General features: G+C 36.5%; 1 protein-coding gene across 1 annotated transcript; it reads left to right on the top strand.

Annotated features, from left to right (window-relative positions):
- Positions 1–1,198: 1,198 nt before the first annotated feature.
- LOC139138669 (uncharacterized) lies at positions 1,199–20,613 on the top strand. The gene is made up of 19 exons (XM_070707156.1): positions 1,199–1,298; positions 1,841–1,975; positions 3,893–3,995; positions 4,389–4,534; positions 7,299–7,509; positions 8,137–8,268; positions 8,577–8,751; positions 9,185–9,306; positions 11,308–11,433; positions 11,573–11,770; positions 12,422–12,612; positions 13,484–13,646; positions 14,242–14,352; positions 15,660–15,817; positions 17,118–17,243; positions 17,935–18,017; positions 18,417–18,457; positions 18,766–18,862; positions 20,215–20,613. Exons 1-19 carry the CDS (start codon positions 1,278–1,280, stop codon positions 20,360–20,362), a joined length of 2,487 nt encoding a protein of 828 aa, XP_070563257.1. The 5' UTR covers positions 1,199–1,277; the 3' UTR covers positions 20,363–20,613.
- Positions 20,614–21,763: the final 1,150 nt, after the last annotated feature.

The raw sequence follows: 21,763 nt of genomic DNA, 5'->3' as shown, positions 1-21,763 counted from the left end.
GCATAACCTTGGGCGTGTTCAGACTATTTTTCTTGACTTTCACTCAAAGCGTAATAATTAAATTATATGCTCAGAGATTTTTAAATGGAATTTTCCTAGACGGTGTAGGGGCAGCCAGATTGGAGCCCCAAAATGCAGTCTGGGTAACCAAGACAACATACACTTAGAGTTTGAGGGCACCGGTTGGGAACTACTTTGATTTATACTATTCCTGCGCTCAATAAGTGCGTATTATCTGACGAACGGAAGGCTTTGAAGTGAAGGGAAAGATTCCTCTTGTCTATGACCTACCTATTCAAACAGACCAATTTGAGGCACAATGTGATGTGATCATTATGACTTATACAACACTCAAACGATTGTTATGTGATGCTGTTGGAAGAACAGCATGGAGGAAAAACTTTATTAACGTGATTCGCATACATTGGGTATGAGGATGAATAAGGCCAAAATTTTCGAGGGGAATGCGAAATAAAAACCAAAGTTAAGGAAATTGTTGTTTCATACAAGAAAATACGAAAACTGAGACATCAATTCCAAAATGTTTCATCTTAGTCAATTCGGTTGTGGGGTTCCATTAATGCGCCCCAGGGCTGATGTTTGGGCTCTCAAACTCTTACAATACACTTATTGTCTATCCCACGGGGTTCATATTAAAGGTATACTGTCACCTGTTCCAAATTTTGCCATAGTTACCATGGAAAGAGAAAATCTAACCAATCACAGATTTAAAGCGGGGCCACTTTTTAAAAACAGCGCCCTCACATGGGCATTTTGAATACCGAGGAACGTCCCTTTGACCATATACATATTGCATATTTAGATTACAGGTGACTGTATACCTTTAAAGCTCATGGAGTAAATACGTTTTCACTTGACTGTTTTAGTAAAAATCGAAAATTTTCATATGAATTTAACACAGAATTAGCGGCCACTGTGATATTAATATACACAAAGACGACTTTTCTCTTTTTAAGCAACCATCTTTATTCCACGAGGGATGTAAAATGTATATGTATATTATGTTAGATATCTCATCTCCTTGAGATGATACAAATCCATTGTTGTAGACATGTGGATTCTGTAACTTAAAATATCAATGCAGACGTTATTGTGGCATTTATTTTGACCATGCCTGTGAAAATTAAGATCGATCGTTACTGGATAAATATTCTTTCCCACTTGCCTTTCAGGATAAACGCTTTGAGTTTGACACCTTCACCTCCACTTATCGGCTGCAAAAGTATCTAGACTATTCGAACCACAAGGAATTCCACATGAAAGTAGGATGGTACCAGGTAACAATAATTACCTACATCTCCTGAAAAGTTACTATGCAAAGTATACGTTTCTTGTACAGTAAAAGTTTCATATCGATTTTGTTAGGCATGCACAGTCGGCGGCACACTTCATAGTATAAGTAGGGCGAGCTGACCTACACGTATTGTCTATGTTTACTGTGCTAATCGCTGACGCTGGCTCGACTTGTTGTACAGCTACGGTTTCTGTTCTACATAGTAAACAGACATGATTGGATGGATAGGTTTTATACAAACCGCCCTTCTTCGACGATTAACAGTCAAAGCAGCATACTGACTTTTGTGAAAACTTAATAAAATCTTGACTTTCAAGTTGATATTGCAATGCACTGTGAACACAGTCAACTGAAGTTAAATCTAACAGAAATATACTGACTGCTTACAGGCTCAATATAAAAGTGTATGTAAACATGAATGCTAATATGAATATTTTACACAAGTTGTAAAAAAAACAAACTTTGTCTATGAAACACGGATAGACCAAACTTTAATAAGGCCTAGTTTTTATGTACTCGTCCCAGACCACGATCGATGGAAAAGACAAGACTTGCATTATTCAACAGTTATACATTGAGATTGAAGATAAAGACAGCTGGCCTCCTTTCTTCAACGAATCTTGTAATCTACCTTCACGAGATCCAAGGGGCGATAATGTTGTAAGTAGTATCACTCTGTTTCATGTTTCATGTTACGTGATGATGCAAGTTTACATAGTGGTGAACTTATTAAACCCAATGCACGTTGCCCAAACTTTTGGTCGAATGCGAAATAGGAAATACAAACTCCGTATTTATACATGTTTTAGAATTGGCAACTGTTGTGCTCTTTAGTGTGAAACAGTGTTAAACTGTACGAGAGAATTACGCATTGATGCAGCAGGTTTGTATTCAGAAAAGTATGCATCGTACTTTAATGTAGACTGAAATATCCGTCGCTCGGCGGCGCTCTCTACATCCTTCCCTGGAGGAGCGAAGAGAGCGCCCTCGAGCGACGGATCTGTCAGTCTAACATCAACGTTGAGCATCATCAAATTTATCTCAGAATCGCTATGAGAGACAGCATGGCAATGCACATTCATTTCTGAATCCAGTTAGCGCAAATGACCAAAGAAGTTATCGCAGATCGTCAATAAGTCTGTTGCAAAGTTTTATAAGTTTACTAGAAATTGCAACGACTATCAGTTGATTTCCAGTTTGTCCTAGAGTGTCATAAAAGAATTTCAAAGCAAGCCTACGTTGTCTATCAATTGTACAAACACTCATCAGAAAGCGGTATCAGATCGAACGTTAACGCACATTAAAAATAATTGAAACATATAAACAACAATAAATATGGTAGACATAAATTTTGACAGGCTCAGAGCTGTGTGAGGTCAGATCTCAGTGGGGAATCGGAGGAGCCATGACGGCCAATGACAGCTCAGATACAGACAAGACACAGTTCAGACGGCTCTTAAATAAGAGCCCCTGATAGTTCAGCTAACTCCTCATGATTAAGACTCGATCTCACATATATTCGCAGTAAGAATGTAAAATGCTGTTTTCGCTCTGTACCTTGAAAGCATTTTGTCAGAAATGAAAGCTGAAAGTAAGTGCGGCCTGAATCTGAATCCACGTCCAACGTGAGCGTGTCTTCTGCCATAAAATACCGCCAAAGAAAGTGTAATGAGCCTAATTTTGCGGTCATAATTGGTAGTCAAAACACTTCACAGCAGTTTTCCTTACAAAGTTTGGTTACGTCCGCAGTCATACAAGTATGACCTGGTTATGCAGTTTGTTTCCCAATCTTTCCCCTTGACGCTACCGTGAATCCGAATCTGAAAATGACAACGTTAAACACAAGTCTCCCGGATCCCTCCCGGTTACCTTTTGGTGGCAAAATGCAGTACGGACTATTACAATGCTGACTGTCATCAAAATGCCCAACAAGTAATAAGGCCATGGTTCATTAATAATTTCTAAGAATAAAGTTTTATTCATTAGAGATGGCTTTGACTCTTCTCTCCTCAGTACTTAGGTCGCTCAATTGCTGGCCAACACAGTGAAGATTTCAATTACAAATTATGAACATGTACAGCACATGTCCCTTTCCGTAGAACTCACAATTTTGATATAAGTTGTACTTATATTTCGTAAAACCAGTAATTTGGGTTTTATATCACAGGCGCTGAGGCTATCTGTTGTGAGTTCTGAGAACTGTCTACTAGCCCCTCTGAGGTCGGACCTTAAAGGCTCTGAGCCTCCCAAAAGTCTACCCTACCCACAGTGTGTCAGTTAGCCCTTGCGTGAAGTGTGTTTTTATGTCGGCTACCAGTTCCCACCAACCATTGCAAGTTAAGTTCATGTAAACCTTACGCAAGTCCAAGTAAAATTTAAAGCATACCAAGCCTTCTAAATGGGCAGTTGCGATTAACTTCTGCAGTAACCCGGCTATCGCGTGATATACTTCTCCCTTCAAACATAATGATGTGCACAGCGGTGCAAGACTACTTGACAAGACAATTTCAAGACAGGTATCTAGTTTATATCATTAAAAAATTGCAGAGTGAAAAAAGGTCTGTCTTCGTCTATCAGGAATGGCCAATTCTTGTGAAGTACGGAGAGTATGGTCAAAACACTCCTGGAAGTATTAGGCGTCAGTCGAACAATATATGGACGAATGCAAACTTTAAAGACTGTAAGTACTTTCCGATTCTAGTATATACAAGCTTTTAATTTTCAACAAAATAACGCACAAAAATACATAAGCATGAGCAACGATGAAATCAGTGTTTTCATTTTCTGTCTTATGTCTCCTCACCAGAAGGTTCTACTTGTTGTTACATGATTTTAGTTATTCTTTCGGGGCAAGTGAAGGTTACACTAGGAGTACACAGTGACATGGGAGAGTCTTGGGGATGAAATGATATTCCGAGCACAAATTTGACAATGTATCCACTCTTTTCTAAATGCTTTCCGCTAATATCTTAACAAATTAACTTGTGATGTTGCACAGTATTTATTAGCTCTGGTTATTGAACAAATACAGCGAGATGACCAGTAAATGTTTTTCTCAATATTTCTATGTAAGGCTCTTGCATCATATTCATTGCTCTATCGTTCGGCAAAAACTACATTCCCTGGAGATTTGTGGACGAATCTGACCTAAATATCGCCTGTACTGATGGGTCGACAACACTTCGAGGGCTCGAAATTTTTAATTTTCGTGTTTACCGAGTAAGTTGTATGTACCCATCTGCCTATCCATCTATTTATTTAGCCATCAATCAATCAATCAGGCAATCAACCAAACAATTCATCCAAGATCATTCTTTCATCCAACAATATATCCAACGATTGATCCATGTTAGGTCTCTCCATCCAACCATCATTCATCAACCAATCCATCAATCCATCCATTCATCCATCATTTCATCCATCCATCCATCCATCCATCCGTCCGTCCATCCATCCATTCATCCATCCACCCATACAGTCATCGTTCGATAAATCAATCAAACAAACAATTCATCAAAGGTCATTCATTCACCAACAATATATACAACGATCGATCCATGTTCGCCACCGTTTCTCAGTCTCTCCATCCATCCATCCATCATTCATCAACCAACCAATCAATCCATCAATTTATCCAGCCATCCACCTCATCAATCAATCAATCAATCAACCAATCCTCAGTCAATAAATCAATTATCCAACCCCCCATTAAATCGGCCATTCATCCATCAGTTCAACCATGATTTAAAGAAGACGTATCGGTAGATAATTACTATATATCCTCTGTATTGATTATGTCACGATCACAAACTTTTAACATTTCATTCCTATACACTGTGCATAATGCAACTCTTAGTTAGAGTGTTTCGTTCATTCCGTGTGAATTTAATGAATTCATATATCTTTTGTTTGCAAATAGGCATTCGATTGTCAGAAGGTAATTTTTTATTGGTCGGGGTTTTACAGAGGGTTATTCAGGGCAGAGACGTGTCGGTGATGGCAAAGCATTCGTAGGGTAATTATTTGACTCTCTTTGTGGACTGTGTGGTGTAATGTGGATACTGAACAAACTTTCAAACCTTCAATATAAAGCTGAATGTGGGAGGGGGATATGGAAAAAAACGATTGACTCTAGGCGTGAAGTATCATGAATCACGTGATTAAATTGGAATTGTCACAATATAAGGAGTAATCATTTTAATTACCCAAGCAATACCTTGAATATCTTGCGTTTGGCGCCCTGCCCTGACGTCCCAAAACAAACTCAAAGTGAACTTTGGCCATTTCGCGATCATGATTGTGTGTGAAAGTGACATACCTCCATGCGTACTGCATCTTGTCGATATCCATCGAGGCAGACAAAATGGCGGCTCAAATACGGAAAGAGGCGTAAACAAGGAAAACTGGCAAACTCTGTGTAGATACGATACTTTTGGCGCGATCTGTCGACAGAATAATATGATGTGGTTAATATACATAAAACGTGGCTAAATGTCTGTTCCATAAAAATTTCCGATATGAGATCGACGTTAACAACAATATGTTTTGTCTTCCTCGATAAATAAGATTACATGTGGTCATGTTAGTTGGAGCATTATACCGCAACGGAACCTTAATCTTCAAGGGATACTTCGATCATGGTATCCGTCATTCGGTAAAAAAGCAATCTCTGAAATATCTGACAGATCATAAATTAGAATCGTACATTCTTCAACATTCCCTTGATAACAGCAATTTTAAATGACAAGGGTTCATATAGAAACACAGAAAAAGTTCACAGCGCTTCAAATTGTAAAAGTCAGATATTTGGAGTATATATATATATATATATATATATATATATATATATAAGACAAATTACTTAAAGTACAACGTAATTGCATTTGTTGCATCATGCATCAAGCAATCGTCGATTGCTAGTTTATGAAGCTAAGTAACAGATATAATTACTCCGTACTTGAAGTGATTTGTGTTATCATTACAACGCTCTGGTTTTAGCGTGGAGCAGTATAATTTCCTTTAGGACATCTGTAAAATTTGATATATATATATATATATATATATATATATATATATATATATATATATATATATATATATATACAAAACACAAATTACTTCAAGCACAAAGTAATTTTATATTTTACTTAAGTTTCATGCATCCTGCAATATTAAGACAGAACTAAAAGGATTCTTAGCTCTACATTCTCATTTTGATATGGTTTGGACGTACCATTTTATTTCTAGGTGGTGTCAAAAGTTGATAAATAATATTTGATTTGGTAGCGACATTTTGAAACCAACTCAGAGCGTTTGTGTAACAGCGAAGATTTGTCAGCATTGATATGTGTAGTTTTTCTTTGATATACAAAGATAATATCGCTTGCTTATGTTAGAGTAACACGATGCTTTGTCAATAATTGACCAGGAGACTTAAAGACCTGGTCCTTGTCTTTTAAATACCAAATTAACTCTGTGCTGTTCCTATATTTGTTGTAACTGAACGATATGCATATTAGTATATGTACGGAAACGTCGAAAATGCTTGTGAAAATCAAGTAGGACATTTAGTATTTGTCGAAATACAGATGTATCTATTTCAACTCGAGATATCGTTTTGCCGTAAAGTGTCATTTATTATCAAACAATCAATCGATTGATCAATCAGTCAATCAATCCTTCTGTTCAACCATCCATCTGTCTGTCTCATCCATTCGTACACCTCTCCACCGACTTGGTTTGTAGTATCAACATTTTCGCGTCCATAATTAGTATTTATCTATAGCTGGCATCACTTATTTTTAGTAGGAAATGCGCTTTTGTAACCTCACATACGGGGTACTTACTGCTCATACTATTTTGTAGTTAATAAGATACCCAAGGCAATCAGAATGAGATAAGAATTAGGTGTCTTTTTGAAGTTGCTTCCGCACTCGTAGGAAAGGTGAAGCTAACTTAGTGAATTCTTTTGTGTTGGAAACAGGATTTTGATGACTTCCCTAACAATAGTGCCATCGACAGAAGTGTACTGCGAGAAAGTTATTCCGATCATCCACTCTTGGAAATACGGCTAACACACGGCATAAATTTAGCAAAGTTAAAGGTAAAGGAAGAGCATAAAATTGACTGTTATGCAGAGTTGACGATAGAAGAAAAAATTTCACAAAGCACTTCCTTTAGCGTTAAACCCATCGGTGAGTTTCAGTTTCTTTCACACAAGCAGTCCCTGCTAAAGATGTCTTGCACAATATTATTGCATTATGTCAAGAGAAATTTGAAATAAAAAGGATCTCATCACAATGCACGATGATGAAAAGTTTTGAACGTTTGATGTTTTACTTTATAATGAATGATTCATGATTCTGACAAAAAGTAAGCGCGACGAGAAAAGACAGTGCTTTAGAGATATGTCATAAAGCAAAGGCAACTATATACATATTTACAAAGATATTATGTATGATACACATACAAATACTAATGAAAATAAACGCCAAAAGCAAACAAACATACATACACACACATACATACATACATACATACATACATACATACATACATACATACATACATACATACATACATACGTACGTACATACATACATACATACATACATACATACATACATACATACATACATACATACATACATACATACATACATACATACATACATTGATCCACCTAGATATACGGCATATGTAAGTGCTTACCAATGTACATACACATGTGCATACACGCATGATACAATTAACACCGATTTAACTATGGATGCACTATGTTTTCAACTTATATATTTTTGTCTTCCTCTTTCCGACTTCAGGTTGTCCGACTGGGAAATATGGTCTCCAATGTGAAAAACAATGCATATGTGAGAATGGTGCAACATGTCATACGTTTACTGGGGCGTGTTTATGTCCGATCCAATGGAAAGGTGCTGCCTGCGACATTCCAAGTAAAAGATTTAAATACTTCCCGTCCTTAACAGGTGTTGATTAAAGTCGTACGTAAGACATTGTGTCAATACAAGATACTTGGATTTGTGACCGTACCGAAAAGACTAATTAACATATTCCTACAGTGATATAGCACGGGAGGATGTTTTTACATGTAATTCAATGAAACATCCCGTTCGATTCAAAGTCACACATGGATAGATGACAAAGATACAGAAAACAGTAAAAGACGAACAAAACAAATCAACAATAATGTGAGGGCTCATATTTATGTACTCTAATTATTATTTATTCAATTTATTTCTAGAGAGCAGATTCATCAAGTTTGAGAAGCAACAATACCATTTATATATCAATAATTATAGCAAAATAGATTGTGTTTTCTACCAATTCAACCCTCTGGTCCAGCCTTCGATAGAGTGGTTTCATAATGGTTCCTTGTTTACTCACAGGAAGGATGAACATTTCAAAATTAGAAGGACGTAAGTTATGAAAATGTCTTTGTCATGCCTACAACGCTGTAATTCTTAATTTACGTCCATTGCTATGTAATCATTGGCAACTTATTTCCCTCATTAAAGTTGAATAGTTTTAAAAAAATAACATGTTATTTGTAACAGTATTTGCACAGTCAGAGTGTAAACAAATATCATGAATCGTATATTTATAGCTCTAGCTCTTTGATTTGATCTTTCTCAAATAGTTTTTAGTTCATACTCATTAATCGATTGTTAAATGCAAAAGATTGCATGTTATCATATGGTTTACACTGTTAAATTGCACGTTGGTATTTTATCGTAGACTAGGGATCATTCCATTGAATTGTCAATGATTTTTCAAGAAGTAAGTTTTCAAGGCCTTGAATATGAAACAAACGATGATGGACTCCCATAATAACATTTATTTTCTTCACAGCCCAGGACACTCTTGCATAGAGATGGCAGATCCTCAAGATTTTCATGCAGGAACTTACGACATCGTGGTACGGGATGAATTTAATGTTACTTACAATGACAGTACCCTGGTAAAGATTCTTGGTAGGTTTGTATAATAATAGCTCTATGTTTACTAGCAGACGTTTCAACATATTTGTCGCGGTCTTTCAAACTGGTAATCCATCTTATCTTACGTGAGCATGAGAAGCACCAACCCTTAAACAGGGTCTGTGAATAGCATTTGGAATGATTGTCGACTGTAACAAAAGTGCTCTATGGAAAATTTCTTTTCGAAGTACTGATACCGAACTAAAAACTTTGTGTTGGTATCAAATGCGCAGGATATTCATTACTCACGTTTCATGCATTCGCGGTCAACGGGTTGATCTATAATCGCTTAATCGAAGATTATTGTTGCAAACCATATTTAACTCTGTTGGGTTGTACCATTTTTGGAAGTGGGTGGTTGAAAGATCGACACTTTTAAAATTTGTTCTCGTTTTTTCATTTGGAGATTAATGTAGTAGAACGCTTATTTATTTTGATTCATCAGCACTGAGAATTAATAATGTCTGTGTTAAACAAAGATTACATCTCCCTGTGGATGTTTTTTAAGCAGCTGGTTGCCTTTGATAGGTCATGGTAGGCTGGATAACTTGTTTTGGATTTGTTATCCTGGTGTTTTCGACAATTTTGTACTAATGCTACACCATTTGTTGTTGAGGAATAGTAAATGATTAGCTAATCGTGCTCTAACAACACGATGTTAACAAATTTGGGATAATTGGATCTTCATATTTTTCAAATTTCTCAAAAGTATTAGCTGCCCTATAGCTTGATGTTGCAATATTACAAATTATTCATAAAAACAAGTGTATAACATAAAAAGAAAGCTAATGAGCTTACACTTGTAGATTATACTGACATTTTTTCACAATCCAATTATCCCAAATTAGTTCCAATCGTGTTTAACCTACTTTTAATGAGCCCTACGTAAAATATGACAGTGCTGTCACTCCTTGTAACGCTAGCCTGCTATACTGTGCCCTTTGATTCATAAGCGCCTTGGCGTAGGCGATCAGGTTTTATCCTGACACTTTCACTCGCTTGATTGTGTATTTTCTATGTCTCTGATGATATTTCTGGTGTGCAATTTCGTGATGTGGGCCACATTTTGCATGTTGATGCAGCTTACTTGTACCATATATCTGTTTCATAATGAAGCTTTGAATCCTTGGCGAAATGCTTGTCAGAAGATAAAGGAAAATCTTTCCAAAGTTTGTCTGTACATTCTTGCTGAACGATATGGGTTAAACTACACGATGGTACACTTTTATTTTCATTGTCTTGTCGAAACCTGTGTATTGTATACATGATCATTATGACGCTGGACTTGCACATTGTAATGCCTTGACGATTTGGTAAATAAGAACTTATCGTACGAGAGGCTTGAGATACGCTTTCCTATTGCAACAGGGGTGTTATCAATCGCTGACAGGGCTAAGTTTGCTCGCTTGTGTACATGCATCGTATGGTCGTATGCCATCATGAAGGTTGCGTGTAATATCAAGGAAGTTGACGAGCTCTTCGTACACCTCGATGGTGGGTTTAAGTCCGAGGTTGTTGAAGATCTTCGTTAAAACTTTTCTTTTTTCATTTTCCCTACCTTGCTACCCATAAGGCTCTTAAGTGCAGCAAGTGCACAGTCTCTGTACAGTCTGCATATACAGTGACACCGAACAGACTTAAAGTAAACACAACATATTGAAGCAAATGTGTATGTGGTAGTAAATATATTTACACTTGTATTTTAAGTTAGAGGGAGTTCTGCTTGCTCGTCCTTGTGCAATACATCAGTTCAGCAACGACAGATTTTCAGGTAGGAAAGAGAAATTCTGATTTAAACTACACTTACTACAGGGTCAGATTCTAAATGGAAACTGTTATCATTGTCATGAGTGATATTCTATCTAATATTTCATTCATTTATCCTGATTCAATTTATTCTTAGCCATTAATACTTCAGAATAATGGATCAATTTTCAGTGCTTCATATTTCCCCATCTCTTTTATGTGCATCTTGTTTCCACGTGTCGATTCCAGGATGTAACAACAACTTCTTCGGTGAGCAATGTAACAAGATTTGCAACTGTGGTAATAGCAGAAAATGTGATCGTATCAGTGGTTGTGAATGTCTGCCAGGCTGGAGAGGTAACAGATGTAACACAGGTAAGCAATTTATCTTTTCGAATGGTCCTGTCATTACGATAATTAATTTCGTTAAATTCAGTGATAATAGGAGAGTTCAAACTTTCGGAGTAACTGTCTTTCCCTTACCTGTCACAAAGAACGGTAATTTACCTTACAGTTTGTGAAGAGGGGAAGTATGGTGAAAAGTGTGCATCCTACTGTTCCTGCCATAACAACGCGAGCTGTGACGCAATCACCGGTGCATGCCAGTGTTTACACCAGACCTGTGGAGAGTTCTGTGAATTTACATGCAGCTGTTCTCACCGGGAGACCTTCGAGTGCAACAACGTAACGGGATGTGTTTGTATGCCGTCAGGTAACACGTTATCCTATTATCATCAAACTTACATTGAAGTTCATCAATTACTGGTCTGTCTGTCTGTCTACATTGATCTGTACCATTGTTCCTAAAACAGCTAGGGCAGGTACGCATTCTGTGCGCATGTCAATACAAAGGTATTTATCTATTGACGTGTACTCACGTATTTGAATTATTCTGACGTGGATTTAGTGTGGCTGACATATTTCCAGTTATAAAGAATATTTCGTACCATCACTTCGAAGCTCTCATCTCTAAATAGCCTGACTCGTCCGGGCAGTTTGTCCGAATACTACTCCAACGTCTCGATATATTTGTGTATATTCTGTGTATAAGAAATTCAAGCCCTAATATGTTGACCTTAAATCAACTGCTAGCTTTTCTTTGTACGTTTGTTCATCTATTACTTTATTTTTTTACAATAGGACATTTTTATATGTATTCATTTTGATACTAATGCACTGATCCTTAAATAAATAAGTATTATTATTATAATTATTATTATTATTATCATCTCAGGAATCCTTAGAAATACCGAGCCGCTTCCAACGGATACCAATTGTAGCTACAATTGATACGGACAGGTCTGGAAACTGGAATTACAGTTATATCAAGTGTGCATCATGTTTAATTGTTCTCAATCAATAGAATATCCAGCGATGGCGGAATCATTGTTGAATTCAGATTCAAAGACCATTCCAGTCGTCGTAGGAACTTCAGCGGCGTTTTTCCTGATCACTGCAGCGATACTAATCGCGTACCACAAATATTGCAGGAAAGATACCGAACATCCGTATCGCAAGATACCAACTGGGCATGAAATCGATGATATTATACAGGTATCGGTCAATAAATGTAAATTTTACGTGTGTGCTGACGTTGAAGAAATGGATCAACAAATGCATACATTATTAAAGAATGAAAGTAAAACGGTAATTAGGTTTGGGGTTTCGGTTGTGAAGCTTCTCTTTTGTCCGTGGCCTGCTTTAGGTTTGTGTCATTCAATGTTATTTGGTGTAATGTATAAACGAAAACTGTAAATAATGAAATTAAATGTGCATGTCTTGCAATATCCCTTCATGTAATATGACAAAACTAAAACGATAATAACTTTGACATTTCACAAATCACTCATGATAGTACACATATTTTTCATCATATACCCGTTATCCCTCCATCCTGATGTCGTTTTCCGTAAAATATCAGCCGTGATAATTTTGGGTAAACGTCGAGATATACTAGATAAACATCATCAGTTTGGGGTATTCCCGAAATACATCTGCAGCTTGAAAGCAAACAAAGTAAATGGATGAAATGGCTGCCGCCCTACGCAAACGAAGCGATTATGTAGACGTAAATATATGAAGGGCTTTCAGGAACAAGTTATTTAGGGTAGCTAAATAGTAGTTTTAACATCGTTGTGGTTTAGCAAGATATTTATATTTCATTGAAATACCACTAGCTTTTGTAGATGCATCTATATGGATACCACGATATCGATAAGATCAATAACGTGTCTGGTAAAATTTTGATCGTCGCATTGCTGGAGCGAAAAATCTTTGGGCTGGGGATTTAATAAGAATAAGAAAAGGTACTGAAAATGGTAATGCTTTCTGCACATTACAAGAGGCAAATGCATGCATATTAACGGTTAATTTCTAACAAATACTCTCTGGAGTGCTCAATACATTGTTATACAAATCACTTCAGGATAATTTGGAACCAATGAAAGACTGGCTGCTTGACTCAGCTGACATAACCGTTCACTTTGACAAGGGGATTCTCGGACAGGGGGAATTTTCTCGAGTTTTGCCGGCACGATTGAAAACCAATAGGATAATCTGTTCTGTTGCGGTTAAAATGGTTATTGAAAGTAAGTACTTTGTGTGTATCTAGGTTAATTTGCATGCAATATATATATATATATATATATATATATATATATATATATATATATATATATATATATATATATATATCTATATATCTGATACTTCGAGATATATGTGCGTGTGTGCGTGTGTATGTTTTATGTATGTATATATGTATGTTTTCATGTATGTATGTGTCTACCGGTATGTGTGGGTACGTATATGTACGTATGTGGATGAATGTATCAACACATACGTGCACTGCATGTCACTAGACATGCGCTTGTCAGTGACTCGTGTAACTATATGAATGCCTTTTGATTAGGCTTTCATGACAATAACGTACAGAGTCTATGTAGTGGACAATTCAATTGCAATTTAATGTAGTCATGCTTTGACAATATCACGCCATCGATCTTGCACCAGTTGTTACTCTGTCTCAAGCGTTACGGGCAGAACATTGCCAAATTGTTTACTCAATAAAGATAAAGGTGAAATACTTTAGTTTTGTCGTTTGAATTACTAGTTTGTATTTTAGGCGGCAGAAATACAATAAATCATGGGTAACATTCAAAGCAATGTTACATTCTTTTGCAGGTAGGCACGATTACATCAGTCACACCAACTTTTGTGAGGAAATTCTTCGCCTTATCACGTTGCATAATCACCCTAACATAATAAAACTCCTCGGTGTTATTCTAAATAAAGGTAAGAGACACACTGATTGCTTACCGTTTCATGATCAGTTTTATTTATCATTATTTTACGGTTTTAAAGGAATGCGATCACTTTTATCTACGTACACCATGAGAAATTTTTCTGTGGGATTGGCCATAAGAACATTTGTGCGCCGCCAAAGGTGGTTAGTACCCCAGGTGTTCTGTAAATGAAAATTGCGTACAGTGCTCTTTCACTTTGACCACACAGTTAGCTATCGGGGACTGATTTTACATTCTCTGATAGTGGTCAAAGTTTAGTGTTAGCTTATTTCTGAATAAGTCTTCATGTAGCCATGGAAGAGTAAAGGGAAGATGAATCAGAAATCTGGCAGTGTTTTAATCTGGCGTTGCAATTTTTTATAACTAACGCACATTTTCAGAGCAATATTCTTATCAGAGATGACACGAAAACCACCTCATACCATATATTTTATAAACAAGAGAATCTAAAATTTAGTATGGTAGCAGATGTTTACTCGAAGAATGAAGGAGTACATAGAAACTTTAATTTTTGTATTAATGACAAAATTTGAGTCCAAATGTTGATACTACTTTGTTAAATTTAATATCTCATTTGCAACTAGAGTATATAAAGAAAAACTACAATTTTGTCTTGCATTTTCAAGTTCGATTCTTATTTGTCATGCTTTGAAAGATTAAAATCATGATAAGGAAAAATAAAATCACTATTATTCAAAATACAAGAACTTCATCGCAAAAAAACACCCAACAAAAACTGTCGTTTTGTTATATAGTATTTCAAGAGTAAAAATGAAAAAATTACACAAAAATCTGACTAAGCCAGAATTGAGTTACACTGTTTTAAATGATAAAAAGAGGAAAAAATGAAATTGTAAAAATTTGCATAAAGTTACACTTCTCTCTACCCAATTTACGACTATTTGTCATGCTAAAAGTTGAACTCAACCAATATTTTAATTTTTGTTTGCAAATTAATCGAAATTGAATGATTCTCTGCAAAAAAGTTATTTTGAGTAACGGTTATGTTACATGCAACGCCACCTTAAGAGTAGGGTTATAACTTTAAATCCTCATTTAGCAGTGACCGATGATGTCGTCATGTATCTAAGAGAAACTCCTGTGTGTTTATTTATGTACGTTTGTTCGTTTGTTATTTGGGTTCCACCATTTATTCTTTGTGTATGTTTCCCTTTTTAAATATGTGTGAAAAACGATGAACATTATACAATTTACACGTATAATCAAAACGTAGTTTTAGAAATAAATTATTGTTGACTAAAGAAACTGTAATGTTTTTATCGGCAACCTTTAAAGATATGAAGTACATGGTGCTGGAGTATGCATCTCGGGGTGACATGTTTGCGTACATTAAAAGCTTGAGTCTGCAAAGAATGTCAAAAACGGAAGACGAAAGACTGGTCAGACTTACACGTGACGTCACGTTGGCTCTACAGTACCTCGAAGAGAAAACGGTAAGTGCTCCGTGAATTACATGTACATATGACGTGAGGGCAAGTCTGGCAATGTAACTGGTGTACAATCGGCAAACATTTTATGCAATGTATAGTTGAGTATTTGTCTCGTAGCTTTGACTTTAATTACGACCATATCCAGGGTCCGGCGTATATTGAGTACCAATCTAATGAAAATCAGATTAAGAACTATAGGCGTTCTCCTTTGTTGGCATTTTCCGATCTCTTTGGCTAACAGTCGCCTCGACTATCTCGGCAAAAGATAACGACAAAAAACGAGCAAAGATATAAAGGTTGCCATCTCTTTATCTGATTTATAATTAAGACAGATTGAGTACACAAAGTACGTACATGGTAGCCGATGGCTCGAGGAGTGATTAGCTGACGTCATGTAAACGGTGTAGAAGACCGAACCTTTCTACTTGAGAAAAAAACGACTACCATATTATATCAGTGTATCAGTAACGACAATGAGTCGTTCTGGTTACTCCAGGGTACATGCCGGCCGTGGAATAAATCTTACAACTGTTTAACAGTTCAAAAATGGGCCCCACATCGAGGAAGCTTGATGCTGAGAGAGACATCGTTAAGATAGCAGGAAAAATTGTCGTTTAAACTAATCGAATGATGAAACATTGCAAAAGTTTAGAATATTGCTTGTTGAACTGTCATACCAGAGCATTTGGCTTTCGATTTGCCAATCAGCGCCGTCACCTTATGTCTTCTGCGTCGTACAAATTTCCATATCAATAAAGTGCTTGGCGCGTAATGCTAAATTTCTGTTTGATGACGATCGCTTCATTTTTTATTCCTCTTCCCCTTTTTACCAGCTGAAATATGGAGAAAACAACTATTTTAATGCCATAAACATAAATTTTGATATAATATAATGGGAATAACCCCTTCGCAGGCAAATGTACACTTGATACATGTTGCGCATTGTACCCAAATCTCATGTACATATTTGACTGCGGTTACGGCTATTGCTTAAATATGACATTTTTTATAAATTTGAGCGTGTACCTTCTCCGACATTACTCATAGTTTTATTAGCCATACGCTCTATTAGACTGCAGAGTTCGATTGAAAAATTTTAAAATAATGGTTGAATGGTTCCATAATTTCACAGGGAACAAATTTAATCGTGTTTTTCTTGTACATGTAATTCATTCATTCATTCATTCATTCATTCATTCATTCATTACATCAGAAATTTAGCAATTTGTTTGGATAACCCATTATTCCGTCGGTTTCAAAACCAGGTTCTTTGGTTCATTTATATCATATTTTATCATTTCAGATAGTCCACAGAGACGTCGCAGCTAGGAATGTATTGATTACTGAGGACTACGTTGCAAAGCTGGCTGATTTTGGATTTAGTCGTGAACTCGCATGCCATACAGGAGAGTATGTCAAAGTGCCATGGGTGAGATATTCGCTCTTTGAACTGCAAGTCACATCGAAGAGCGAGAAAGTTATTCTCTCTTTGAGTTACAAAGTTACATCGGAGGGAGAAAGAATTGAAAGGAAATTTGATGCGATTGGCAGTTAAAACATGTTGCCGGATATCATGAACCCTAGAGCGAGGTTACCTTTTAGTGTTCTAGTGCAGTTCACCATTGACAATCTATTGATCACGTGAGTAGGTGGAGGTTTGACGTATAATCAAAATGATCAAAGTGGACACTAAAACCCTGCGTGTGGATGTATTACGCCAGCGCGGTCCTGGTCCAAGTTTGCCAAGGTCTCACTCTTATCATAATATTCAAATCATCATGCAAGTCCAAGGTCACAAGAACTGATAACTTCGTAACCATTTCGATTCTGAACCTGACACTGACTTTAAATGATCAATTGTGTACACAGACTAAATCTGTTATCGAAAAGATTTAAATGAGGTTGAACGAGATTTCTATGGCCAGTTTACAGAATGTTAAAAACTGTAATCTTTTCTACATTATTGTTGTTCTGAATATTGTGATGGATTAATTCTATCCGACTGGAATAGGATGTCACTAAGAGTCCTGTATATATTGACCCATATTTTCCCACATGAAACATTAATGATAACACTAAACAAAATGAACTTTTCCCTCCCCTTTTGCCTCCTCCCTCAGTCCGAAGGCCAGGGACCATTGCCATTGAAATGGATGCCTCCTGAGTTTGTGACAAGAGGGATTTTCAAAATCAAGAGTGATATGTAAGTCATATAATTTGAGTTCTTCTATACCTTGCTCAAATAATCTGTTCATTCAGATTGAGAAGGGCGCCTGTTATACTTCTACAACTCGGCAAAGCTAAGCACTATAAGCTAAACTGTGTGACACGAAGACCGTCAGAAATTCATATAATTTTTTTCATTAGTCTAAGATGATATATCTCAAATAAGAATTGTTTTCATTATAACTAAGGTATTGTTACAACAAGAATATTATCGATTGATGACTACATTCATGTACTGATCGGTTTAATACAAAATATAGCTTTAGTTGTGTATTGTACGATTTGTTTTATGCATGGTATATTTTCTTCTATTTGCTAGTAACATGGGTTACCTTTACTGCGTGTTTTAAACTCGCCATATACGTCTATTTTACAGCTGGTCCTTTGGTATCTTGATGTGGGAAATAGCTACGTTAGGTAAGTTTTTCCTGGTACTCGAAATAATGGCGAGAGAGAGAGAGAGAGAGAGAGAGAGAGAGAGAGAGAGAGAGAGAGAGATCTTTATTCACTTCAACTTTCAAATTTGAAATAAATGTAAATAAATAAATGTAAATAAATAATCTAGTTAAGCCTTAACTCTAATAAATGCATGTACTAAGTATGCAGGTGATTGCAAGTTGTGAAAATAACTTTTAGACCACACACATATACATGATTATACGGTAAACTTATCCATTAAATATTGTGTTTTGGATTCATGCACGTTTTGACATAATTTTTCTTAGGGGCTACACCTTACGGAAACATATCGTCCTATGAATTCATGAAAATACTCCGGAATGGTGAGAGACTAGAGAGACCAAAGGGCTGCTCAAAGAAATGGTATGTTCGGAAAATTGTTCATGTAAATGATATGATAAATTAATGGAAATAAAATTAACAATTGATACATTCCATAATTTGCGGTGGCCTGGTGAAAATAATGACCGATTTTATTAAAGTAAAACAGATTGATTCGTCTTCTAACAAGGAAAGCTGTTAAAGACAATATTGACTGTCCGTGATCTATCCGTTTCCCTGTACTGTAAATAATACACAATGCATCCTACATACGTGTCTCAGAATTGTTGAACGGCCCATACTCAGTGACTTGTTGTTCACAACGAAGCCATTAACGCGTTTTCTTTTTAAATCTGCCTTCGCATTTAAAATTCAGGATCTCTATTGTGACATACTCTCTTCAAAGAAAAGTTCACAATCAACTGGTATTCGCCTTGAATTATTCCCTCTGTTATACAATAGAAAAGCAACCCCAATGTTCGGCCTTAATTGACTAGGTCCACTGTAAGCTGCATATGTTTGTTACTTCCACGTGATCGTTTACGGCCGACGGCTATCATTGTTTTCAAAGTCACATGTCCTGAATGGAGGCATTAGCCATATTCCTCGCGATCGCAGCGGTGATAGTCTAAAATAGCTTTTTATCACTGCCATAGGTAACTATGACAACGAGAAAAACGTTTTGGAATCATACGTTTTTGAGCTACCCACATGGATGTCACAGTACACCCGAACCGTTGATTTTATATAGGTCACATTGCCTTATGACATATTTCAGCCGTCAAACTATAGGGAACTGATCAAGACTAAAGCATTCAATTCGTCGCCTCTCTTCTCTTCCCTTTCTTTCCTTCAAGGTGGTTTCTGAAACAACCCTTTACAAACGACTTTGAAATACACGTGCACATTCACTCCAGAAAACATGGAATTAATTTATTTACAGATAATTAATTTCTTAACCAATATCAAGATATATATCTTACTAATTTATGTCACTCTGCATGAATATTTGATTGTGGATGCAGTCGTAGAAATTATGCTCTCACATACATCACATAATAGACAAGTTGAGGACAAAATGTGCTAAATCATCGCATTTGAGCAAATTGCGCCAGAATAAGTCTCATCTTGTGCATCGCCATTGCTTTGGTTGTGAACATACCCTGATACCTGAACTTGTGGTCATTTTCCCTTGCCCGAGATCACCAAAATTAAAATAGACAGAGGATAGCAACACCTGAGATGATAGAGGGCGTATATGGCCATAAAGATAACGGGAAGAAAGAGATGCTTAAGACTAATGTGTGACAATTAATAGGAAATCCAAAAGACTATGTACATTTCTCTACTTTCCACAGTACTCTGACTAAAATTATCTGGTTGCATTAAAACAGGTTTTCGGTGATGCGGAAGTGTTGGCATGCACCCCTACAGCTCCGTCCAAGTGCAAAAGCTCTGACAGGAGAGTTAGATGACGTCATGACGAGTGACGAGGCATGTATATCTAAAAGAATTAACGTTCATGATTGGGTTACATTATAATAATAAACATGGTATACCCCTGTACATGTTTTGTTAGCTTTCGCATTTTTAAATAATCGGGTTAAGCGTTGCAAAGTATAAGTTATCCATTTATTATAATGCATGACTTGCCTAAATGCAGATGGCTTTATGGTCAATTAGGACGCCTTTGGTTTATGATTTCATCATGTTTATCTACAGTCTGAGGCGTTTACGGAGGTCCTTGCGTGATTTCACATTAGTAGAAAAGATTTAATTCCAATAAATTTAGAAGCAATGTTTAATTTCCTAAGATAATTTTTGTCGTTATTTGTTAAACTTTATTCTAGAAAATTTTCCTTGGGACTCTGGTTCGACACGTTGACTATTCAGACGACTTCTTTCTGCAACCGGGAGATGTACATGTATGCAAGCAGTTGTAGAACGATGTAATACTTTCATAGACGAAGACTGTCTTTTCCAGTCAATTGTCAGCCACGAGAAGATGCTCAGATATATCTTCATCGATGTCCTTAAACATTTTAAGTTTTCTAAGCTCATTTTTGGTTCCAGAAGTTATTTTACACATTGTTTAGAAATGGTTACCATTTCTAAACAATGTGTAAAATAACTGTTCATGTCGTGGGCTAGGCACATAATTGTACCGTCAGCTTTAGATACCAGAAATACTTCAATCTCTGTAAACATAAGTGTATCAAATTGATGATACACAACTTGTATTAAATGATGTGGAACGAGATTATTTATTTCGTGAAATTAACTTGGAGATAAATAGCTTGTTTGTCATTTATTCTCATTTGCGTATGGTGATAAAATGCGGATATACAGTAACTTACAGGGTAGTACTGATAGGTACAGTAATCCTCGTCTTCAAGGTCGCGGGTGTGATTTTGAATCACCAAAGACGAACGTCATGAAAGGTGCTTGCAAAGACTTTGTGTTCCACTTCTGAAAGGGGCGAGGCATGGTGTGTTGCATTGCTACGGACTATGTTTGTCTTGCGTAGACTGTTATCCAGCCAGCATGGTTATTCAAGAAGTTGTGTAGCCACAAAGTGGTGACGTTTCAAACGCCGTACGTAAAACACAGACGACAAGTGATTGCGGCACTGACCACTAAATAAAGTTTAAATAAAATGAATTTTCACTTTCTTTAAATGAAATTCACTATTTTCGACTGGTTAGTTTCTTTGTCGGGTGAAGCAAAGTTGGGGGAGGGGGGGCCTAGAAAGTGGGTTTAGCTGACCAAGTGTCGGAACGGAGAGGGTAGAAGTGAACGCCGTTCCAACAAGGGGGAGTATTCAGAAACAGTGGTGGATACACATACTCCTTATGGCAGAGAAAGGGTATGCTTTATTTCAAGTGTGGGATTGTATTGGAAACTTTTTAAAATAATTTTATTATTTAAGTCATTTATTGACTA

Source organism: Ptychodera flava, chromosome 8 (genome assembly GCF_041260155.1).
Source record: "Ptychodera flava strain L36383 chromosome 8, AS_Pfla_20210202, whole genome shotgun sequence".
Taxonomy (NCBI): Eukaryota; Metazoa; Hemichordata; class Enteropneusta; family Ptychoderidae; genus Ptychodera; species Ptychodera flava.
The sequence above is the reverse complement of the archived record's forward strand: the minus strand, read 5'-3'. Positions and strand labels throughout refer to the sequence as shown.

Coding starts and splice junctions, on each gene's coding strand:
- LOC139138669 (XM_070707156.1), top strand. CDS start 1,278: ATGAAAGTAGGATGGTACCAG. Junction 7,510..8,136: donor CTTTAGCGTTAAACCCATCG/GTGAGTTTCAGT, acceptor TTCCGACTTCAG/GTTGTCCGACTGGGAAATAT. Junction 12,613..13,483: donor AAATCGATGATATTATACAG/GTATCGGTCAAT, acceptor AAATCACTTCAG/GATAATTTGGAACCAATGAA.